This window comes from Chelmon rostratus, chromosome 14, assembly GCF_017976325.1.
Source record: "Chelmon rostratus isolate fCheRos1 chromosome 14, fCheRos1.pri, whole genome shotgun sequence".
Classification (NCBI taxonomy): Eukaryota; Metazoa; Chordata; class Actinopteri; order Chaetodontiformes; family Chaetodontidae; genus Chelmon; species Chelmon rostratus.
The window spans coordinates 6,975,511-7,001,289 of record NC_055671.1 but is presented as its reverse complement, the minus strand read 5'-3'; the positions used below and the strand labels follow the sequence as shown (position 1 = coordinate 7,001,289).

Below are 25,779 nucleotides of genomic sequence, written 5' to 3'. Positions count from 1 at the left end.
TGAGATGGGAAACAATGAAAGGAGAACACTGCTGTCAAAGATGCGAGTAATGAGAAAGAGCTCCAATATTTTCAGCCTCTTGTTCCACGGAGGCGAACACTATGACATGGCGTGCCGGGCCAGATGGGGATGCATATGTTGGCTGTAAAACCTGCGAGACGCTGTTGTATGTGTCCTTTACCTGTGGCTTCAGGATCACTAAATCAAGGCAATTCAGGCAATATAAAAAGAAATATACGCACTGTCCCTCGTTGGGAATTACATGGAGTGTAGTATAGGCAGTGTAGCCAGGATTTATGTGTAGGACTGTTACAATAAACACGGCCCTATTTGATGTATTGGATTCTGTTTGCCCCCCCTCCTCTGGCTGTACTGACGCTGTGTTCCTTGGAAATTGTAATGAGATTTTGAATTAAAAAAGGGGAAATGTCAAACCCAAGATCATCAGCTCTTGAGTTGTTTTTTATCTAGCTTTCCTGGGCTTTTATAAGAAATTATTTACCGTATGAACTTGTCTGCTGGTCCTGCCCTCTTCCGTGAAAAATAACCACATCTTTTAAGGAGTCAGGTTTTACAGCACTGCTATGGAGCCATGCAGCATGCTTACAGTTATAAATGATCTCTTCATTGCTGCTGATGCAGGTGATTTGCGCTTTTCTAATCCCTGTAGATATCAGCGCTGCATGTGACACCGAGGGCCCCGGCTTTCTTCTATAAACCGCCTCGGAAAGTAGGTTGGTGTCACAAACGTTGATATCACACGTTTCAGATCATATCTATGGTTAGATAATTTCCTGCTGCTGTAGGGAAGGTCTTGTCCTATCCAGCATACTTCATTTGTGGCGCTGTATTTCTGTTTCCCCTCGCTAAATGTATGCCTGTCACCATGGTTACAAGATTTTTTAAGTAGATTTGTTATTTTAAATGAAATGTTAAATGAGTTAATTGCAGTAACACCTTGCTGTGGAGCTCCACGTTGAGCCTGGGCTGCACTGTTTCCAATGTTCGGATGGGAATACTGAAAGTAGAAAACCCAGCTCTCATTATTTTTAAAATAACGTTGCACCAGTTTCTCTTTCTGTATGTACCCTAAACCTTTCAGGCGATGGTTCAGCTTTCGTTCCGCGGCCGGAACAGACACCGGAAAGACATTTGCCTGCCCTCTCTCTGACCTTGGCTGTCATGGCAGTGAATTAAAGCTAGTTAAAGATCAAGCACAACAAGAGAGGCAAAAACTGTTAAAATCCGAGATCAAGTAAGGCAGAGGCTTTTACAGCGATGGACTGGGGAATTGAGGCTGTGTGTGGGAGGAGCGTGGATGTGTATTGAATGGAAAGAGGAGCACAGTGCTAGAAAGGATGGACCAGTGTTGTTTGACTAAAGGCAAGAATATGAACCAAATGATACTGTACATTTAAAAACAGCTTGAGCAGATCTGAGCTTACCTGAGTCATAATGGAATACTTGTAAATATGTGGGATTTCTCGGTGGGTGACAGAAATGTCATAAACATGCACACTGTAAGTTTACACACATTTCTGTAGCCTGACCAAACAAAGCATCTATGCAGAGCTGAGGCTGCAAAGTGCTACAAGAAAATACTGTGCCAACTTCCACAAACTGTCACAGCGAGCATCTTTTTTCTCAGCGAGTAGAGGGTAGAGAACAGCAGAGATGGACAATTTGTTGGTAGTACCAGCTGGAAATTAACATTTTCCAATTGATTTTGCTTTCCTCCTCTCGTTCCACCGTCTGAGCACACTGTTCTTGATAAACACAGTCTCCAACTTTTGGCTTCTAATGGTGATCAATGGGCCAAGAAGGCCCCAAATTGTCCTCCGCGTCTTGCTTAAACTGGAAGTGTTAAACAGATGCTGGGGAGGAAGCGCTGGCCATGGCCGTCACTATTGCTGAACAATTATTGAAAACCTTTTCCCAAGTTGAAATAGTTTGAGCAGTCCTGGGCTCTGAGCAAGAAAGCCGATGCAAATGTCCTGGCACCGTCTGAAATGTGTAGCAGTTTGTTCTCTCAAGTCAATACATTGGGTAAAAGTAGTCGTTGTTTAGAAGAAATGTCCCCAGTGGTCACAAAACCTAACTTGGCATCCACTCCAAACACACATTACCAAGTGTGTTCAGCGGAGCTTGTTTGGGCATTTGTTAAAAATGTCCCTCAGGTGCCTGCCTCAAGAAGTGTGCCAGCCACGGCCAACTGGGAAAAGGCCCGAGGGCCGACCCAGAACGTGCTGGAGGGACTCCAGCCCAGCCGACAGGGGAGCTGCTGGGGATCCCGCAGGAAGAGCGGGCGGATGTTGCTGGGGATGAATGGGTGGATGGATGGACGGACATTGTACAGCTATAGCCCTGTAATGCATCTATTGTGTAGAGTTCAACAAGGCTGAGTCTACAGCCTGTAACAGCTTTGTGAATCTACATTTATGTACAGCAGTGGTTTGAGCTTAATGCTATTATCCACATGCTAATGTGCGTACAGTGACAATGCTAACATGCTAATGACGAGCAAGCATGTTTACCATGTTCACCATCTTAGTGTAGCATGCTCACATTTGCTAATTAGTATAACTGAGGCCAATGGGAATGTCATTAATTTTAAAGATATTTTGTCATAAACCGACCGATTGGACAGATTAGTTTGTTTAAACTGATGATGGCGCTGCATGAAAAGGAATTATCAAAGTGATTCCAATTCAATCTGAGGGGAACATCTGTGAACACATTTCAGTCAACGCCCAAGTAAGGCAACCACATGGTGGCGCCAGAGGAAAAAAATAGGATCACCAAAATCACCATAAATCATCTTCTGGGCACCAGGAATTATATACGAAATTTCATGGTAATCCGTGCTGTAGCTGTTGAGATATTTCAGTCTGGACTGACCGACACTAGCTAAAAATGTTAAAACCACTCTATAAATGTGAAAATTTAAACAAACTTAACATTTCATTTCACAAGTTCCAGTTCCCACAAAATCTAGAACAAATTCTTAGTCCAGCTCTGCTCAAACATGAGAAATTTTGTCCTAGATGAACAACTATATATGTGTCAGTGGTCCCTGGAGCCAACCAAAGCTACTGTATGTTAGCAGCTATTATACATTCCCTCTTCACTTCCCTCCTGTGTGTATTATCTGCACAAAACAGGCAAGAGAAAGACAGAAGAAAGAAGCAGACAAAGAAAAATCAGTCGTATTGTAAAGGCTTTGAATGATACAAGGCATCCGTCGGTAAGAGACAATACGCTGCATAAAGCGCCGCTGCATAAAGCGCCGCTGCATAACATTATCAATACATTGTTAGTAGACATGGAGAGAACGTGAGTGGGAGGATCTGGTGAGGAAGATTAGTGATGGCGTAAAGGTTAACTCATGCATGAATTCAAGCTTGGAATTGACTATTTATTAATCAAGAATGTGCTAATTAGATATCCTTGCCCCTGACCCCCCATTTGGATGACAGGAAGATGGAATTAAATATTTGGTGCCATATACATGTATAATAAACATGTATAAATAAACTAGAGCCCCCATAACCACAGTCAAGAAAAGTCATCAGCTTCCTCTGTATCTTCTCCACAAAGCTCAGAGCAGTCTCACTAATCCCCTCCGCTCGATTTCGCTCGCCCCCGGCGCTCAGCGGCAGCACGGTTCAGTGAGTGCGTCGTCTGGGCACTTTGGTGGTGGGTGAATATCGAGAATCTTATCGTTCAGTCGAGGCCCACACTTCACTCCGGCGGAGGTGACGCACCTCAGAGACAGGTAGTTGGGTGAGGACGTCGGGGCATTTACTGAAGTGCCCACTTCGCATTCGAGATGCACAAGTAGCAGCCGCGGTCAGATGTCTGCTGGGATGGGAGCGAGTCAGAGAGACTGTTTGATTGTTGTTCGACAATGTTTACCTTTCCAAGCTACTTTACTCCACTGATTTAGCATTGCCCTCCTATAAACACTGTCGTCATATCAAAATTGATGCAGAACCAGAGATATCATCTTTTTTATTACACGCGTTTTTCTTCCTGGCGCCTGTATTTGACCCTTCTATTAAAGAAAACTGCCTAAGCCCCTTATCTTAGATTTAAGATTGATCCCTCACTGTCTAATGTCGCTCCACCATCCTTGCTTTAAATGGAAATTCATCACATTAAGGAAGTAATATAATTCCACAGGACCCTTAAATCTGTTGTAGCGGCAGTGTGCCGGCGACAGAGCACATTCACCAGCTTAAACACAGTTTGTCACTCAGGTCTTAATTGGTCGACTTTTCCACCGGCCCCTCTTGGTGCGCCCTCAGACGTTTTTTCCTTAGCTCATAATGAAATGTGTGCCCTGCCGTATGTACGGAGAGGATTTAATCACATTGTTTCAAACTGCCTCAAATATTCAACATCCAGGAGGATGTGGGATAACATGCCTGCCTCATGAAACTAGTCAGATCAGTCACTGAGCAGAACACATGGTCGCACACTTGAACTGCAACTTGCACAATTACTCCTCCTCAGTCAGTTCACATGAAGCACCTTCATCTCACACTGCCACCCAAACAGCTCTCATTACTGTTTACTTCCCTCCAGCTTCCCCACTCACTCCTCCCCCTCCTCCACCTCCTCCACCTCCTGGCTGGCAGCAGGCACCAGCGTGCCCTGAGAGACCAACCACTACATCTCTTCTCTGGCCAAGCCTGCAATCCTTCACCTGTCAGACTGGTTCATTGCACGAACCTTGGATCAGATCCAGTCCACTCACTCAGTAAATGCCCGTTCCACTAACTCAGACTGCTGGGCCCACACATGTTTGTTCCCACCAGCCTAAAACGTCTGTCTTTCATTGCCAGTCACCCACCCTGCAGGGCTCTACTGCCACTGAAACTGGTCACTTTATGATGTGCAACATTCATGAACATTAATAAAATCAATCGCGGTAAAAATGGGCAACAGTCACATGAAAGCATGAAAAGCAGAGGCAGTATTCATCAGAGGCTTGTGTGTGTACATGCAGTGCCCTGTAAACTTGCGTGCACTAATAAATTGTGCATATTTGCACGCAAGTTTAACATTTTCCAATCTTCAGAACATGTTCTGCCTCTCATCCCCCTCACTTCAGCTGAAGAACGTTCATCCGGTGCAGAAATGGGACTGAGCAATAATTAAAGAGATGACTTCGACAGAGGATGGCCAATTAAGAAACTTCATTTTTGCAGGGTAACGTTTCAGTCCAGAACGTCTCTACTTCTGAGGGAATACATTTCCAGTCAAGTTAAAAGTGTGTTTGCACACACAGTATCAAGTTGTTTAATTGCCCATATGCTCCAGGACGTGTAATATCCTTGACCTTGCTGTTGTGTTTTAACTGCATTCTGCTTTCTGCTGCTACTCAACATAACAGAGTTTTACTTAAGAGTTTAGGGTTTAAGACCTATGCCAACTAAAATCCATTTTTGTTTGTCTTCCAGTCAAACCTGCCCCAGGTTAACATTGTGCACTGCTCACTGCTCCATTAAGTCTGAGGTGTTGTTGGATGTGGCAGCGATTTTCTCGTCACAAATAGTGAAGCATGAGTTGTCAGCTTCGGTACTGTAAAATGTCAGACTTCAGTTTCTGAGACAGAGTGTACTTGCTGCAAATAAACCGAAAGATAAAACATGTGGAAAAGTCAAGTACAAGTTTGTTTCCTGCCTGTAGCAACCAGCCAATCAGCAGTCACTTTAGTACGGTTGTTTGGCAAAAAAAAGTATAAACTATTAAACAACTGCATGACACAGTGGCACAGAATATCTTGATATGTTTCTGGTGTCTGATGACATTATTTAGTCAGTGTGAGGACTGACTAGTTCACAAATGAGTCCAACTGACCCTGCTAGAGGCTGTGGCTTAGCAACAGATCACCCACAATGTCAAGGATACTGGCAATTAATTCCAAAAGTCAAATGAATATGGAAACTGAGCAGCTAATTATCTTTCCTTTCCAATCACTGCCTAATCAGGCAAACATGTTCAAATTGCTACTAGTAGCCAGCTTCTGCCTCCCCAGTCCCAACTCTAGTCGAAATTACAGTAACACGATGTCCCCATATTTTTGGTTTGGTGCTGTTTCTCAGGGATGGCTACATCATGTATACATGTAAACCCATCAGTGGAAAGTACATAGGATTATTCTTCATTAGCAACTTAAAGCGCCTGCACACCCACTCAAGTGTCTTTACTTAAACTCTCCAATTAAACCTTTGCTCGGGTTGAAGTTGGGTAGAGCCAAACTCCACACGCTAATAGACCTTTTTATGGCAGACGCTTGGACTGGCCATAGCAAGAAAAAAAAAGCATTATTGATTAACTTTCCATTGACAGTAAGTGTCTCAATAAGCCATTCAGTAGCAGCGAGCCAACAGGCTCATTAGCCAGTCCCTGGAACATCTGATTAACAGTTTTTTTTCATTATTTCTTTAACGAACCACAGAATAATATGCCTCCCAGCATAAATACGCACCATCAAATGGAGTGGACACAGATATTTTAAATGACGTAACTTAATCTGTGCAAGTCAATGAGGTACAAAACAGGCTGATATTTTTGTCTGCATGGATCAATTCACTAAACAAGAAACATGCGTCTCCCCACAGATTATGGTGCATTTAGGGAGCCCTTCAATAAGCTTAAGTATTTGCCACATTTTCTAATATTTACAACCCTGATTCCAAAAAAGTTGGATTTAAAATGTAATAAAAATATAATGCAATTATTTGTAAATGAACTGTGTTTACTGACAACGAGCGCAGCAATCGCATGTGTTCACAAAGTGCTGAACCTCGCTCCATCCTCGCTTGTGAAGGACTGAGCCTTTCCAGGAAGCTCCTTTCATACCCAATCATGATACTATCACCTGTTACCAATCAGCCTGTTTACCTGTGGAATGATCCAAACAGGTGTTTTTGGAGCGTTCCACAACTTTCCCAGTCTTTTGTTGCTCCTGTCACAACTTGTTTGAAACATGTTGCTGCATCAGACTCAGAATAAGCTGATATTTACAAAAACCAATGAAGCTGATGAGGTCAAACAATAAATATATTGTCTTCAACTGTATAATTGGGTTTATGTGAAAAACGATTAGAAAATTCTGACATACTGCTTTATATATGGTTCACATGGTTGGAATTGGGATTGTACATCCAATCCTCCTCACTGTTTATGGGACATCTTGGCACATCTGTATTATTAATGTTATTAGCTATTACCTATGCATAAACGTCTGATGTGAAAACAGTTGCTCCCCCCAACTGATGTGTTTCAGTTTTCCAGCCTCGCCTCATACAGCATTAATAAATATCACTCATTGCATGATCAAATACTCACAATTCACTTTTAACCACTAAACTTCAACTTCACAGCAGCCACACAGAAAAATGCAATCTGACAGCATGGCAGTTATTAAAAATAAATATCATTTCTATGCTAAAGCCATGACCAATATAAATATTTCATAAATGCAGGATATGTTCACACCTACGTACAGGACTTTTACCTTTTCAGCTCATGATGCAACTTGTTCTCCTCCAGGCAAAATTCAGAAAAACATTCAATCCAGCGTCTATTGTGACGCAGAGTTTGTTCTCTCCAAATGTTTTTTCTTCATGTGTGAATAGTTCAGGAACATAATGACTGTTCTGTCCTTTTTCTTTTCTTATTAGGTATTCATATGCGTGCGCTGAGACAGTGTGAATAATGAAGGGGACTGAGGAAGTCAAACAAGTGGCTGGCGTGATTATAAAACCTGTGTGTTTTAACAAAAACGATGTCAAACTCAGATGGACTGTCCCACTTCTTTGTCCTCATCAGGGAATTTAAACAGCTGGCTAATACTGGAAGACGCTAGCATGTGAGTGTGTCTGTGTGTGCGCATATGTGTGTCGGAGAGAGAGAGTGTGTGTGCTTCAGTAAAGCACACAGATGCGACACGCCGCACAAGTACTTTGTTTTTCTGTAGTGGATATTTTAGTGTGGAGCAGACATTGTTGGAACGGTTTCTCTGGGACTAAAGGTTTCTCATTAATTTTTGAGTTTCCACTGGTGCTGTCGGAGAGGCCACAGAGGCTTTTTGTTTGATATATGATTCATGTTAAGTGAGATATTACCTATTGCAGTTAAACTCGTCCCAGACATTTCTAAAGCTTTTTGTATTTGGTGTTTTCGGAGCGTCTGAGCTGCCTCAAACACGCATGCCTGTCATTTTTTGATAAGGTGCGTGAATGAAAAGCCAGAAATGTGCATTTCTTTCAAATATTTGAGTACACTGTGACACTGTCGTATTTTAACTTATTTTTTGGCGGAGCTTAATTATACAGTTAGGTACCCATTTGACAACTAGAATATATCAAACTGTGCCCCACTCAATGAGGTGCAAATCGTGAGCTTAGTGTTAAAAGGCTCAGTCTCACTGGAGTGCACTTTGAGGATACTAAGCCTCAAATATCTGACATCATCTGGCTAATCATTAGTACTTTCTTCTTAAAGTTGTAATTCTCAAGATTTCAGTCCTGGTTGATTTGGTGACACCCATGGTTACCATGGTGACAGCAAGTGTGGTTCAATAGCAAACACTCCTCCAGCAGCTGCTTTTGTCAGAAATACAACAGAAGAGCATCTGTTGTGTCCGCTCACAGTCAATTCAAAATGACTGCAAATCATGATGTGATTTCATGCTGCACACTGCACCGCTAGTCCTCCACACAGAGACCACAGTAAACCCGGTTACCTTGCTCAGAAGTCATCTGCAGCTCTTTGTAACTGTTCATTCAGCTGAGCTCGTTTATGCGACAGCAAAGCATGCACAGCTCAAAGCACCAATCAAAGGTAAGCTTGTTAGACTCACAGTTTTGGGAAGCTAGTTAGCTGCTGCTAACTTGTTTGTATAATGTCGTCAACTCACTACTACAACTGCTAGCAAGCCAGCGTCCATCCATTCAGCTGAAAGTCACAAGTGAACACGGTCACTCATTTAACTGAAACACTGGCAGCGCAGCAGAGCCCTCGCCTCATGAAAGTCACACAAAAAAATTTAAGTTAGGCCGACTGCTTACTACCTGCTTATTTCTCACCTCACACTTGTTCAGAAACAGATTTCAGTGGACTGCTACAGTGAAATAAAATAAGTGAAGATGCTAGCCTACTTCAAACAACTGAACGCAACTACAGCTCCAAAAAGACAGAAAGTCACTATAAATAAATATATATACATAAATATATAATATAAAGTCATCATAAAGTCATCTTATCAAACCTGCCACTTATTACATTCACAGTTATGATTGGCCCCCACAGACAGTTGAAGTGCCTTAAATTTTAGTCTTTATAATGGCCAGCAGGGGGCGACTTCACTGGTATTAAAAAACAAGTCAGATTGTATGTAAGCTTATGAGAAAATGACCCTACCTCTCACTTGGTTTATTACCTCAGTAAACACTTTCCCAATTAGTGTATTGTCTCAATCGCTTCTTTAAAGTCTTCTTTAATGCATCAGTTTTGTAGATTACGCTCTCATTTAGTGTAAAATAGACGATAAAGTCGGGAAGCTTTAGGATGTGGCTCCCTCCTGATTGACAAGTCTCTACCACGGCGTGTCCTCTGGTTCTCAATCGGATCCAATCATGACAGAGGCATAGCAATGCATATCCTCCCCAGCCCCAAAATCTTGGCTTCAAATAGCCAAGATGGTGACAGCGATGGTGCCAAACTCAAGGCTTGAAATCCTTTCTCCCCACAATAAAAACATACCCTTTCTCTTCTTTCTGGGGGCGTCATAAATTTTGACGTCCTGGATTATTACGCTGCCCACAGCTGGAACATGAGGGCCATGATGCTCAGTTGATATATATTCATTGCCCACAAATGCAGACCTAATAGCCACTTAGCTAGGAAGTAATTTGCCCAAATGCCTCAAAATGATGATGTGTTTGCTGTTAAGAGCATGCCGGAATGTCATTTTGAACTCCCAAACACCACAAACTGATAGTAATTATAATTGCATACATTTTAAGTAGTGACCTTCACCCAGTTAGTGTGTTTAATGGATGGGGCCGTAGCTCAGATGGACTCTTCTGTTGAGTTGTTATTATAAGACAGATTAAGCCACAGAAAGCCCCTCTAAGAGGCCGTGCACAGATAGATATGCTGTTGAGAGTGCCGGCTTCCCTTTAAGCAACACTGAGGGAAGGTTCTGGTAACTCTTCAAACATTAAAGTGAGCAGCACAATGCTGTGTCTGTGATAGTGCATCAGGACATGGTCTGGTTGTTGATGGGGATTACTTGGATATTATAGGTCAGCTCCTCGGGGGATTTAAGTTTAATTAAAGACGGTACTCATTAACTCATCAGTGTTCCACCTACAGTATAGTGGCCTTTTCATCTCACCACAATATTGTTCTGCAGGGGATTGTGGGCCATGTAAATTAATAACCAGTGGCTGATAGCATATGATGAATTCTCTAACAAAACGCTGCAGAGTATTTCCTTCTTGGCAAAGAATTCATTATCATAAATTCACTGTTTGTTTTGGTTTTGGTATTTTTTGTAAATGTGGACGTTCCATCCTGTAAAGATGACTAAAACAAAACAAACAGAACCAAACGTTATTATCCAAATATTGATTGAAGCCTGAGGCTGATTACCAACCTGAGATTGCGTGAGAGAAATATTAAACAGGCCTGTGAAATTAGACCTAATGTCTTCACAGAAACGGGTCACATGCTTGGGATTGAATTATACTGAATATGTGATGTATCAAAATGTGTTTAAATTTAAAAATAAAATTACCTTTTGAGATGTCAAATAATTAATTCTTATATGATTCATTTACATTTAAAGCTGGTATTTGTGATGCTTTTATTAATAAATCATCAATATATCATTTAATCACTTAAACCTGTACATGTATGTTTACTATAAGAATACAGACTGACCCGCCGGTCTCCAATGCTTCAGTGGAACAATACATCAGCGTTTTACTACATTTATGTGCTCTCTGGCTTTTGACTCCAGCTCTCTCTCTCTGTTTCTTCCTGCAGGGCAGTAGTTGGACACAGAGAGCCGTTGCCTGATGATAGTAAAGACAATATCACCATTTTCACCCGAATCCTAGACAGGCTGTTGGATGGATATGACAACAGGCTACGTCCTGGGCTGGGAGGTAAGCAACACTATTTGTTAGATAAATCACAGAAGAAGATTCCAGACTCTCTAACCATGGACCATGTCAGTGTTTTAGCTCTTCATGCATACTTATGTCTTTTTACACATGCTGCTGTAAACAGCATATACCTGAGCTTCCTGGACCACAACAGTTGAAGTGCTGTAACGATGTCCAGCAATCTTTGAGTCTACATTTGAGGGAATGGCAAACCCTACTGGTCCAGCATTATGTATTAAAACTGACACGGTTTATATAAATGCTGCTGTGAATAACATAAACATGTAGATCATTAACGTAGTAGTACATGTCTGAGGAGTGCAGGCTTTTATTGACCAAACTAATCACTTGCTATTTCCCCTGCTGATTGAATGGATAGAATTAATTATTCCTAATTAACATGGCTCAATTAATTGTTTTAGTAAATAAAAAAAAATGGTTATTAAAAGAAAGAACAACTGACTTGTATCTACAACCAATAGTTAATTCTCTAGATGGACTGGCAGATGTAAAAACGGGATTATTATATTCCACTGATATTAACCTTTTTTTTTTTTTGCTCATGCTGTGATAATTACTGTACTGGTTTTGTTTGAGGTAAATTGTTCATTTTAGAACTCATAAAGTCACTGTGAACCTACCTACTGCTTGAGGACAATAGGAGACATGGTTACTCATACAGATGGCACACTGACACCAGAATCACACTGAAGTAAGATCACTTTGCACGGAAAATCTGCTTTCCCTCGGGTGGAAGACTGTGTTCAATCATGCCCAAATGGCAAATAAGCACGTATGTCAGTGGAAGTCCCTCTAATTGATGCCATTTTGTCCAAATATTCGTCCCTCCCCCAAGGACAACAAGCTGCATTACAGCAAGCCCACATGCTCAAGCAGCTTTGCCATTTCTCAGCCAGCAGCCATCTCAAATGGTCATTTCTGCTCTGCTGATTGCTGCTGAAGCCACGAGCGTTGCTACCAGGCTGCAGACCCACCAGGCTGGATGACCTGGACTCCGTGGCAGCAACCAGAGAGAGGAAGCAGGCACAAGACGTTAATGTCATATTCTGTCTCTGTGTGGAGGCTCACATCTCCAAGGGCAAGGAGATGGTGAGGCCTGCACCACTCAGGCCTTACAGGCACGATGGCTTCCTTTTGTAGAGCAGTGACTGAATGTGCAGACCTGTGTGGTGCAGTGAAACGCAGCAGGCTTTTCCACCAGGCCCCAGAGGTTTATACAGGCAGACAGGCCAGTGGAAAAAACACACAAGCAACCGCATACAAAAACAGCATGGCCTGCACCTTGTGTTTTCTAGTATTTAGGAAATTTGCACTGAGCCACTAGCACTGGTGCAATTAGAACTAAAATCATTCTGACTGGTTGACAGGAGCTTGATTTAAAAACTGAATATATGGCTAGGCATGCACTTTGTAGTGTGTGTTACTCTGAATTTATGTAGTTACATGCACTATATGATAGATTTAACATTTTAATAAAAGCAATTTGATTTTTCAAATCTCTAAAAGTGCGTTTGTTATTTTCACAAAGATGGGCTCATTTTGAATTATGTATTTCTTCCTCCTGATGTTTCTATGCATCAAAAAATATGATAAATTGTCATATTTTGACTATATTTATATTTATAGAATAATAGTGTTGTCTAGTGTTTTCAAAATACTAAAGTATTGCAAAACGCAGATACTTTCCACATGATCTGCAATGTAGAGTTCAACAAACTGAGGGACTCTTGTCTCTTTACAATGCAAGCAAAGCTCAAAACACTATGGATCATTCTAGTGTAAATCTAATTGTTCCCTGGAATAGCAGGACAACTTGGAATAGCAGTCATTTTGTGTTGCAGGTCGATCTACATTCATTTTAATGATCAAAATATGTTGTGAAATTACAAAATTAATGGTTATTAATGTAAATTGTATTTTTCTGAGAGGATTGAAGGGCCCCTGCTAAGATTTAGATTTTGGACCTCAACAGTCCAACTATCTACCTGCAAAGAGATGGTTGGACGATTGGGGGCAGTGTTAATATCAACAAAAAAATTAGTGTTAGTCTTAGTCGCTTATTGAAAATTGTGGTTGGTTTCATGTCTTTTTTTTAGTTAGAATTTAGCCTTTTTGTTTTGTTTTGTTTTGTTTTAGTCCAGATTTAGCCAGTGGAACCTAGTTTTAGTTTAGTTTTATCTTTAATCAAAGCTTTTTCAGGCAGTTTCAGGACATTGTAATGGATTTTGCTTATTAATGTTTCTGCTGGCTGTGAAACTTCCAGTGACAAATTAACATCATCTAGGCTTACAATGTGTTACTGATATACTGTACTTTCACATTTAAAAAAAAAATCTCAAGTTTGAAGAAATAGTGCATAGACTGTATCTACAACACAACAATCCTTTATGGCCTCTGCATGTTTGGTAGCACAAAACAGTCTCATCCAACATAATTGATGTTACAGGACATGTTATAGTAATCAAATTATTGCCTGTGAAGGGCCCCTCTGTCACTGCGCTGTGTGATGAATTATAGTAAAGGTTTCAGCCTGCTTCAGTTTAATGTTAAATACCTGACAATACAGACTTTTTTATTTATTACTTTTTCATATACTATAGATATTTTCTCATACTACAATATAACTTATGCTGAATTTTGCATCGTGTTTAACTCAGTGGAACTCCAGTTTAATGAATCAAAGTTATAAAAAATGTGTTAAGGCAAACAAGCATTATGTGGGAAACATCACAATTAATCACTTCCATTGAGCTAAAATGAGTACTGAATTATGGTATTGTAAATGTTATGTAATTATGTTCACCAAATGCAATTCGTTACGATTTATCGTTACAGCAAGCTAATTGCCAACACACCCTGAATCTACATAAAACTTGGAGATATATATATACACACACACACACACACATACATATACATATACAGACCTGATACAGTATATACATATCTATACATACATATATTATCAATCCACATATATAATTGATACCTTGACAGATACTGCAGGATGGTGTGCCTTCAGGTGTCTTATCTTTGGCTGTGTTTTTTCCGCCCATAATACATTCATGATATGCACCGAGCAGGAAAAATAAATAAATAAATACAATGAGAAAGATGCATGCATGCAGTGAGAATTTGTACTTGCAGATTGGTTAAAAAGGAAAACAACCAGTGCTTTGAGATACTGTGATTCACTTGAACAGAGCTGGTGGCAAGTGATAGGTTTGGTTATTAGAAAATATCAGAGACAGTGATTGATATCAACAAAATTATTAATAGGAATTAGTTATTACGGGGCACTGCCTTGGGATTAGGGACTATAAACACTTAAAATATTAATACTTGAGGACTATTTTACATCAGAAGAACAGTGACAGTTTGAATTGGAGCACTGACTGTCACAACCAGCTGTTATCACATCACATATGCACGAATAATCTCAGACATCAACAATCAGTAATACTTCAGTCAATAAACTTCCACTGTCCAACTATATAACAAGCAGCTACAAGCACAACAAACTACAATAACAAGCATTAAACAGCACACAAGCGGGTGTGTGCGTGTGTGTGGGAAGGAGGAAGGAGGACAGGAAGAGAGAATTCTAGATGGCAGGCGGGACAACAAGACAACTAAGATCCAAGACAGGGGGCATGATAAAATGTGTCTCTGACAACAAGATGGTGGGGAGCCATGCTGAGTTATGCTACCACGCTACCTGTGCCTTTAAGGCTGGTGTGTGTGAACGCGTGTAACGGTGCATGGATGTGCACATGTGTGGGTTCATAAAAGAGAGAGAGGGAAAGGTACTCAAAGCAAAGCAGAGAAGGAAAATTAAACATGTTGAGAGCCTTTCTCAGGATCTGAACTTGTTCAGTGTACAAACACAGTCTGCTAGTGAGTTGGGACTGTTGCCTAGGCTACTTAAACTATAAGCAGTTAATTAGGAAGGATACTTCTCCTATAGCAACTTCACATTGCAGTGGAAAGGCGTGTTGATTCTTATAACCCCGGTGACGTCATGGCCATGAGTTCCCGGGGGTCTCGTCCAATGGGGACCAGGATTTGGATTCAAACCGAATCTTGCATCCAGGTGTGATTCGCAAGGCCTGACAGGGTTTTGGCACAGTTACATTGCTCAGGCTCTCTTTGTTCACCCTCACCGGGGTTGTCAAAAAACATATTGCCAAAATGAAAAATGGTTGGAGGCCCTCCTCAGAGAAGTCAAGGGCTTCCACATGTACATGAGCAATACTTCTAATCTTCCTCCTGTTGGCCACCCCCATGCCCCACCACCCACAATTCTGCTGAGAAACAGTCAAGTGGGACCATCTCCGACAAATGTGATAGAAACCAGAGGACGCCATTTCATTTCATTTTCAGCGACATCTATTAGCTCTGCCCCATGCTCTGGTGCACTGTTGTAAACAGAAACGGGGCGACTCATTCTGTTCCCCTGCCTATGCCCGCCATGCAAACTGCTGACTCGGTGTTGTGATAATCACGTATTTGTGAGAGCTATTTGTGTCACAGGAATGATTAATGTGGAGCGTGGATCTCCTCTCTCAAGGGGGCCCTTTGCCAAAGGATTGGAGACTTCACCTGTGGGTGGTCACTTAGATCTGGGACACAGTTAGAGCCAAGGATCCATTCACTTTTGGAGAAAAGGCTCATCACTCTCTAGTTGTTACACCACTGGGAGCAGCTATTTGTCTCACCAATGGCCCAAAAGCCTGCTTTACACATTTTGCCCAGAGGAGCTGATTCATCCCACATTGTAGAGGGCAAATTTTGATCTGTCATGACTTTCACATCATGCCCCACTTATACTTATACTGTACTCAAATAATTTGTGAAGCTTTTTTTTTTCAACAATCGTTCCACAGCTTGTAATTAAAATAACAATTAAAAGTGCTGACTAACTTATTATATAATGATCAATCAGATCATTGCTACAGTATCAAGAGTAATTCATAAATCTTTGTGACAGAACAAAAGCAATAATAGAGCTTGTAATGTAACGTAATGTGTAATGATACATGTCATTATAATTAAAGAACTACAGTGGCCCAGGAATATACGGAGCAGAAAGGCCTTGCAACAGTAATGCCAGATTCATACAACAATAAACTACATCACGTCTAATGTGATTATAATGTGTGCACAGAATTGTGTAATGGCAGGGAAGTGTGCCCATTATTTGAATAAGAAATACACAGACCTGCATCCTTAATGCTGAGCTGCTGCATTTTATTCCTGAGCCAGTAGTCCCTTAGGAGCTGTTAAATGTTTTTGGGGCAGGCTAACTAAAATTATTTTGGGTCAAAAGGGATGTCTTCTCTCCAAAGATACAGACTTGGGCCTGGCCCAAAGCAGATTTTATGCTGTAGTGGACAAAACTAGCTTGAGCCAAACAAATGGTAGTTTTACTGAACTAAAGACTTTCAAAAGCGTCTGTGAAGTTGCTCACAGCAACATTTTTGCCCCTAAATTGAGGTTGGAAAAAAAAAAAAAAACCCTCCTGGGCCAAATATTATGAGTGCTATAAACACTGCTGTCCAGCAATGCTTGAGACTACATTTTAGGAAATGGTCCAGCATTATGGTCTTACACCTGGAATGATGCAGTTATAATGCACATATTAAGCCGTCCACAGGGACACAAATTCTCCACGGAGCGTGAATAAATCTACAGTTTTTCCTCAGTTTGAAGTGTTTCTCTAACCCTTGATTAGAATTTGTGTGTGAAGCGGCTTAGTTAAATGCCAACAGGCAGACTTCACCGTCATGTACCCAAACAATCGGCTTAACAAAGACAGAGCTGCAGCAAAGCTTTCTGTATTTCAGGCTACGCCGTAATGCTTTCTGGTCCTTGTTGCCTCTTCCCTCAGAGAGTGTGACAGAAGTGAGGACGAACATCTACGTGACAAGTTTTGGGCCGGTGTCAGATACAGACATGGTGAGTATTTTTCTCTTCTCCTTCCTCCTCACTTCAATCACCACATCCAGGCAGGTCATCAGGCTGTATTCACTTTGCTCATAAGTGTTTTACTTTGACAAAAGTGCTTGGAGAAGATTTGAAAGTTTGGATTTTGCAATGAGTAACAGAATTTTTTTTCAGCTACGATTCCACACACTCTTTAAGTTAACTATGATTACAGTGTCTAATAGCGGCGTTTCTCCACCTCATTTGGAGTCTGATGAGTTTCTAGAGATGTTATAGCTTGTCCAGTCCAGCAAAATCTCTTTCACAGTATTTTCAACTGATATGTTTGGTATTTTAACATCCTATCACTCAAGACTTCTCATTTTTCAGCTGGATTTACTGAGGGATATCAATAAGAATATGAACTTATTGTACGGCAACATCTTTTGTCAGGCATAGATAACTAGTTCGAGCTGATTATGAAAACAAACAAAAATTCAACAATATCCCAGATGCAAAAGATCAAGTTGTGTGCATCATAAAGCGCTTTGATTCAGCCGGAAAATGAGTAAAGGGTGTGGCTGGCAACCAACTGACCAAAGCGAACACTTGGTTGATTTTCCTCTCATGTTTTTACTGTGTGTGTGTTTTACTGTGGCCACAGTCTGACACACTGCAGCTATTTTAAACCAATATTCCTGTTATACTCAATGGAAGATGCTTTCTGCGTGAGGTGTTCCACCAGTCCACTTGATGTTGCTCCTACAAACGTCCTTCATGACGATTTTGACATTGTACATCCAAGTAATTTATGTTCTACACATAGTTCTCTACTGCCATATTTTCCTCCACTGTCATGCATGCAACACTTCAACAATTTGTTCAGTTCATCAGTTTGACAATTAGTGTTTATCATTACTAATGTGATTTGCAGCAGATTGTCATGCAGGTATTAGCCATTGGGTTGTACATTGTCAATTTCACTACTCAGCTACAAGAGTCAAATAACTTTAGGAAGAAAAAATCAACTGTAGTGCAGTCTTTACTGGCAGGAAGAGATGACATTTATTTCAAGACATTCTGTTACACAACCAAAATCTCCAAAAGCATTTTGGACAAACTTCTCAGTCAAAGTGCTCCTTTTAAACAGTAATATTCTGGAGAAATTCCATTGCGAGCCCTGGATGACCTCCTTTAAACAGCAGATGCTGGAGATGGTTCACGCTTTGTCTTGGGACCTCATGCAGCATTTGACATATTTGATCATGCAGCTCTAATTGACCGCCTTGAGCACTGGGCTGTTTCTTCGGCTCAGCACTGAGCTGGCTCAACAGCCTGTATGACGTAGCATGATTAGTGGGTTTTGGAGAACTTGAGTTTTTTGGTCTCACAAGGCTGCTTCATTTTGCAATAAGTCTCTACACATACAGTTCTCTGCCGTAGTTTATGTTCAGGCTGTCAGACTCAAACATTACATGAGTCGATTAGGACTTTGTGGTCTTATGTTAAGATAATTACTGTGGGTGGGAAAAGGTTATACTGCACCATTAGCTCTATTTCCATCCATCATCTCCAACTGTCAAGCTAATTTAAAGCAAACTTTTGAAATGCAGCAAGAAAGAAAATGTGAATGGGGAACATTTCCATCAACTGGAAGAGATCACGAACTGGAAAAAAAACAGTTGTTTGCCAACCACCAATAAGCTTCACAAAAGAAGAAGAAACAAAACCTGCCGCTTTGGATATCTATGAGAGAAAAATGGAGAGAACTCTTGCCAACAGAAACAGATTCACAAGAACTGTTTTTCAAAAAAGCCAAATTAATTTTATATTATTCAAGTGCATTACCACCAGCTATAGAACCACGCAGATGTGACGGTCTCCCTAAAGAGAATAGGCTTGGTTTGTAATGTGATTGATGATTCCAAGTCCATTTCATGTTTTTCTGCTCAGTATATGATGACTTCTGGGTGAAATATCTTATGTGACAACAAAGGTCGGTGTTTGCATTGTGTAAGAAGTTATGTAATTGTCTGACAAATGTGTCACACCCGGTGGTGTGTTCTGTCCATGTGGGCCCTTGTATATTTCACAATAATTAACATAATTAGCTGATTATGTGCAAATCAAAAGGCCACAATGACTGCACCAAACTTCAAGAGCCTTGTGTCAAGTAGCACCACTTGTCAGTGTCAGGTCATAGCTGTTGCAGAGACCATAATAAGCATTTTGTCAATGCAAACTTATTTCTATACTTTTGTGATCAATGAGCTTATACCATTTCCCACCAATTCCCACACTCACAGGGTAGACAGCTTACATTATTTAGCAACAGTAATCAATAAATTATGACATTTACCTTTGCATATTAACTGCACTGAAATTCTTGAGAGTGATTAACTGTGAAGCCTACAAACATTTTTCAGTCAGCACAGCTCTGGGTGACATGTGGCTAACTGTGGGTGGAAAATATTTTCTCAGACTCAAGGTGCAAGAACTGATGGGTGCTCATACTGCTGATTTACTGTAGCCTGCATGTAGCTCATCTGTACTGTACATCACTACCAGGGACACATTCAACCAAAGAGCTCAATGAGAGCTCAGTTAACACTGTTTTGACCTCTTTTCCCCTCAGAGGCATAACTTGTAAATATGCTATTTCTTGTTTTAGAATCTTTTATATCTAGCCATTAATACAGTTGGTTTATCTTCAGAGAAATACTTGAATATGTCTGTCTGTGCTGCACGTGCTTCACTGTTTCTTACAAACACCGCCTATTAATATTCACCTAGCCCTACCAGATTCAAAAGGAGATAGGTAGCTGGCTTAGTGTCATGGATGGATTACTGAGCAGGCCCTTGTATGAAGTGACTGCAAACATTTGTTGGTGGAATATAAATAAATAAAAAAAACTACAACCAGATTCAAAACAAGTTGCAAATGGAAATGCAAAAGAAGATGTAAAACGAGTAAAGAGAGATGCAAAACGACTACAAGTGATGGTGTGGGAGTCTTGCACCTACTGTATGTAGAAGGGGTGGGGGGCCTGCCCATGACTGTGGGCTATTTGGAGTTACAAATAGCAGCTATGTATTGATATTATTTCATATATTTCATATTATTCAATATCTTACACTGAATAAATAATGTATATATAAATAATGTACAGTTTATTATTACCAAGAACCAGAACTTGAGTCTCAGTTTTACTCTTTTTACAAATGTTCCCACCTTCTTTAATCCTGTGCCCCAGTCCTTGTTAAATAAAGGGCCCCCCATTTAAAAGTTTCTAAACCCATTCCTGCCTTTTGAGTTTGAAGACACCGTATGTCAACCACAGTTTGTTAGAATTATGCGTAGTGAGAGAGTGAGTGAGAGGTCTCTCTCCTTATTAGAATAGACGGTGCTTTATCTTTTTCAGCAGATATCACCTCAGGGTCTCTCCGGGCTCAATTCTAGCCCCGATCTTTTATTCCTTTCACACGCTCAGCTTGGCGACATCATGAATCAGTGGTACTGTCAGTGGCGCACATGATGGCCACACGGGACATGGCAACTCACTCGTGGTAATGTTTTGATCAGAGCAAGTTAGAGTTTTCTGTCTGCTGTCGAAGGCAAAAGAGCCGTTGTCCATACGCACTCACACCTTCATTTTGTAATCATTGTAAGCACAGCACCTACCGAGGTTTTGAGTGTTCTCAGATGTGGAGGCATAGCATCAGTGTATCGATTTTTTTTTCTGCATTGCTGAGTTAGATTTTGATGATTTCGAGGATTTCACTGATCGTTACCGAGGCATGGCTCATGTTGGCCACGCTGCATTTTCTATCTAGATGACCATGAACACTGCATACAGGCTTCAAGCGTTTCCTTTCAAGATTCTCCACAGTCTGGCCTCAAAGGATGATCAGACATTAGCCCTCAGGAAGCATCACACTTTGGAACAGACAACTCAGTATCATCTTGCAAAGCACATTGCAAGTCAACATGTAGATTACATACTTGTCTTTATCTTTTCATCTGTGACGTATGCGGTGTATAAGGCAAAACCTGCTTTTTTCACCTTTACATCTTGTTTTTGCCTGCATCCCTTTATAGGTTGTTGGTTTCCAATGTTGTGGCAGTGGCACAGTGAAAACATCAACCCAAAAACGTTTTTTTCTGCAAATAAGCCTACATTTTGTGCATTTTGGTCCATTGCATAAGTAGGAAAATGTATTTGTGCACTTTCCAGAACAAACCCTCCAATAACTTCCTCCCACTGCAGTTATCATCAACTGGCAGCCTGTGGGACACATCTGACCCTCCAAAGCTTCCCATCCGGCCCACAGAATATTAATGAATTCACAAAATGTGTGCATCTAACGTTACTCACAAGTGAAAGGGTTCGTCCTGAGAGTGATCATTGATTAGCTTGCCAACGCCTGGCAACAAGCCAAAAAGTCCATTTCATTCATAATTCATAGTTCACCCGTCCTACAGATTCAGATTATTCTCAGACTCCATCCTCTCTACTGCGTGGACCCTCCACAAAACCGCTGAGCTCCCAGGCTGAACATTCACTGAAGTCGACAGCAGCACACTGACCGCACCACACGAAGCAACTCCAGAGTGGTCAGAGAATCACTAAGCTTGTCTATTCAGTGTTGTGCAATTTACTTTCAAAATGTAATCTATTAAGTATTACTAGAAACTTCCATTTGAAAGTTGTAAACTAATTAAGAGTATTACTGTCTTTGTGGTGCAATGTGTTACAGATTACACAACTTTTGCATTGCTTTCACCAAAATAGCCACAGAAGTGCAGCTAGCGTTATATTTGTTTATATATTACGGTTATACTATGGTTTGTAATAATATCAGTATTGCTATAACAGCCTCTCTATGGCAATGTTAGCCCACCTTATGATTGGTTTTGACAGGAATTTTGCTGACAAGCTCTATCAGATGCATTTTTCCTATGCGCGTGTCTCACCCAACAGAAACACTCTCATTTTAATCTATGCAGCTCTATCAGCACTGGCTCTGTGCAGGCTCACACCTCAGCTGTGCGACCTGAAGCGTTTATTTACACTTCAGGTCTATTTTCTTGACAATACACACATAAACATGAGGTTTCAGCCAAATAAGAAAGCACTGAATAGATATATTTATCTACATTTTGCAACTGAGGCAGAGTTCTCTGGACAGAGACAGCCACACACACACAGACACACACATGCACACACATATACACTCGTGTTTTGAACCAAGTTTGCTAAAATCTGAAGCTAAAATGACAGCCCACATTTCCCATCATGCAGTGCTGGACTTCACTAACAGCTCCTGAACACTTCATTTCAGATAGTAACACATTACTTGATGTAGTGATCGGAATAATATTACTGAACCCCTGTTTGTAATACATTATATTACTTTGTTACTGTTGCTGTAATGTTACCCTTAACACTCTGTCTATTGGCTGCAAGAGGTGTCACATGGGGTTCATTTTTATTGTCCAACTGTTGTATTGAGAGTCTCAAGTTGAGTATTTTTGTTTGCTTCCAGGGATGTCGAAGGGGAGTTTTTTTTTTCTCATAGGAAGAATTTGTTGCAGAGCTGTTCTGTGGGATTCTATGATGCAGAGCTGTAGTATAGGACTGTATGATGCAGAGCTGTAGTATAGGACTGTATGATGCAGTGCTGTAGTATAGGACTGTATGATGCAGAGTTGTTGTATGGGACTGTATAATGCAGAGCTGTTGTATGGGACTGTATGATGCAGAGCTGTTGTATGGGACTGTATGATGCAGAGCTGTTGTATGGGACTGTATGATGCAGAGCTGTAGTATAGGACTGTATGATGTAGAGCTGTTGTATGGGACTGTATGATGCAGAGCTGTAGTATAGGTCTGTATGATGCAGAGCTGCTGTATGGGACTGTATGATGCAGAGCTGCTGTATGATGCAGAGCTGTTGTATGGGACTGTATGATGCAGAGCTGCTGTATGGGACTGTATGATGCAGAGCTGCTGTATGATGCAGAGCTGTAGTATAGGTCTGTATGATGCAGAGCTGCTGTATGGGACTGTATGATGCAGAGCTGCTGTATGATGCAGAGCTGTTGTATGGGACTGTATGATGCAGAGCTGTAGTATAGGATTGTATGATGCAGAGCTGCTGTATGGGACTGTATGATGCAGAGCTGCTGTATGATGCAGAGCTGCTGTATGGGACTGTATGATGCAGAGCTGTTGTATGGGACTGTATGATGCAGAGCTGTAGTATAGGACTGTATCATGCAGAGCTGCTGTATGTGACTCATGATGCAGAGCTGTTGTATGGGACTGTATGATGCAGAGCTGTTGTATGGGACTGTATGATGCAGAGCTGCTGTATAGGACTGTATGATGCAGAGCTGTTGTATGGGACTGTATGATGCAGAGCTGCTGTATGGGATTGCATGTCACAGATCAGCACTGGAGGAATCAGAGGACAAGGACGACGTTTATACAGTACAGTGGGCGAATGTGGATAGTAGGCTGCACTAAATAAATAGGTCTTGACTCTGGACTTTAATAATGAGCAGTCTGAATTGCTGAAATGTGTGCCTGTTTCCAAAAGGGAGGGCACCCTCTGGGAGTGAGTGGGTGGGTGAGATGGTGGCTTGGATTTTCTTTTCAGGTTAGAGAATAACAAGGACTGTTGAGTTCAGCAAGTGGAGAGCTGCATCAGGTTTACAGATCAGCTAATTTGTAATATACTGAGGAGCAAGTCATTGTCATGATTTTTAGTAAGTATATTTGGGCTTTACAACAGTCTTGAGTTGTGGTACTCTTTCTACTCTCAAAATCAACAGTAGGTCAGGGTCATGCGATTGTGTTTTTTTGGTCCACGAGTTTCCAGGCTACTGAGTTCAGAATGAGTCGGATGTGTTGTGTGAGTGTGGAGGGGGACAGCCTCAGAGTACTGAGCATCGCTGTAAACAGATCTGGGAAACAAAAGGAAGGACCAGTTTTCTAGGTCAGTTAAAGGAGAGGAAATGACTAATCCTGGAGGTATTTCAGAGGTGGAGAGAAGCTTTTAAAAATATTTCCTTGATGTGTTCACCAAAGGAAAGGAACATATCCGAGACCATTCACCAGAGTTTAACAGATTAATTTAGGGCAGCTACTGTATCTGGTCATGAAAATAAAGTGAGGAAATGCTGTATGTGAAGCTGTAGGATCTTTTAACTTGTTTAACATGTTGGTACAGTGTCATTGTTTTGTCAAAGCTAGTCCATTTCCTTTCAGATTCCTTATTGAGTCATTTAATAAACCTTGTTAACTCTTTAATAAGCTTTAAATTTAAAGTGATTCCTCTCAATAAACTGATATACCACCCTATAAATGCTACCATTGCTTTTGATACGATTGAACCCAGATTCACCCCTGCTGGTTGAGTATCTGTGAGCATATACACTCAAATTAAAAACATCAGCTTTAATGTTTTTTGGTATTAATTAGTTACCCTGAAGCTGTAAAAAGAACATGAAGAAATGTATTTAAGGCTTGTGTTTTAGATGGAATGGGACAGCATTGAAGGATTAGAGGATGGAGATAAGCATACTGCTTTGTGGGAGGGTGTGGTGGGGGAAGGGGCACACTAAGATAGCACTGGATTGTGCTTGGCATTTAATACACCCAAGTCCCAGAGTGCTTCTGCACATTCTGCAAAGGCTCTTGTTACATACTAGTCTTTGAAAATGTGTCATTTTCTAAATTGCCTGGAACACATTCACCACATTAAATGCAGGTGACCCTGATAAAGCATTTAAGTTACCAATGAGACAAGGAGTCTAAAATTTCATATGAAGTATGAAGGAAACAAGACTAAGAGTCTACAGTCACCGCAGCGGTTCTTTGAGGCTGTACTGAGGCTGAGCTCTGCTTTGAGCTAAATGCTAATGTCAGCATGGTAGCATGTTCACAGTGGCAATGCTGACATGCTGATGTTCAGCAGGTATAATGTTTAACCCCTTGAATTTATTTAGAATTATATAAAAAAAATTAATTCTTTGTGTTTTTGCTTTCAAATTGATCCTAAATTAAGAAGATTTTGTTAATTTTTCTGTAGCACATACAATAGATATAAATTTAGGTATGATGCATCATGAAAGCCATTCAAGTTTCGTTTATTTCATCAAAACAGCCACAAAATTGGCTTACAACCATTACAATGTAACAAAAACACAACGGATGTAGTTTTCACTTTGATCGGTCCGACGAGAAACCAGTGCTTGCAAAGGTTCCTAGGTGTGTGTTGAATATGCACAAACCGGCATTAGAGGAATGCATGCACAATTCAGCTGCAATGTGGATTAAAGCAGTATGATGCGAATTCGCGACAATCGGCGTGAAGGGGTTAATACGGTCACCGTTTTAGTTTAGTGTGTTAGCATGCTAATATCTGCAATCAGCAATATACACAAAGTCCAGTTGAGGATGGTGGGAATGCCATTATTTGTGTCTGATTTTTAATCTATGCCTTGGTCAAGTCAGCGTTTCAATCAGTCCAACATGGCAGCAATCAACGATCATTCATCTTGTGGGGAATCAGAATGTGTATACCAACTTCCATGGCAATCCATCCAATTGGTTTTGAGATATTTCACACAAAACTG

The 25,779-nt window shown here is 40.9% G+C and overlaps 1 protein-coding gene across 1 annotated transcript in view; it reads left to right on the top strand.

Moving 5' to 3' along the window:
• The first annotated feature begins 3,322 nt into the window (after positions 1–3,322).
• The window catches only part of gabra3 (gamma-aminobutyric acid type A receptor subunit alpha3), a 49,293-nt gene continuing 26,836 nt past the window's right edge, over positions 3,323–25,779 (top strand). Inside the window, exons 1-3 of the mRNA XM_041952718.1 lie at positions 3,323–3,333; positions 11,068–11,189; positions 17,101–17,168. Coding sequence (XP_041808652.1) covers positions 3,323–3,333; positions 11,068–11,189; positions 17,101–17,168 — 201 coding nt within the window. The remainder of the gene's footprint in view (positions 3,334–11,067; positions 11,190–17,100; positions 17,169–25,779) is intronic.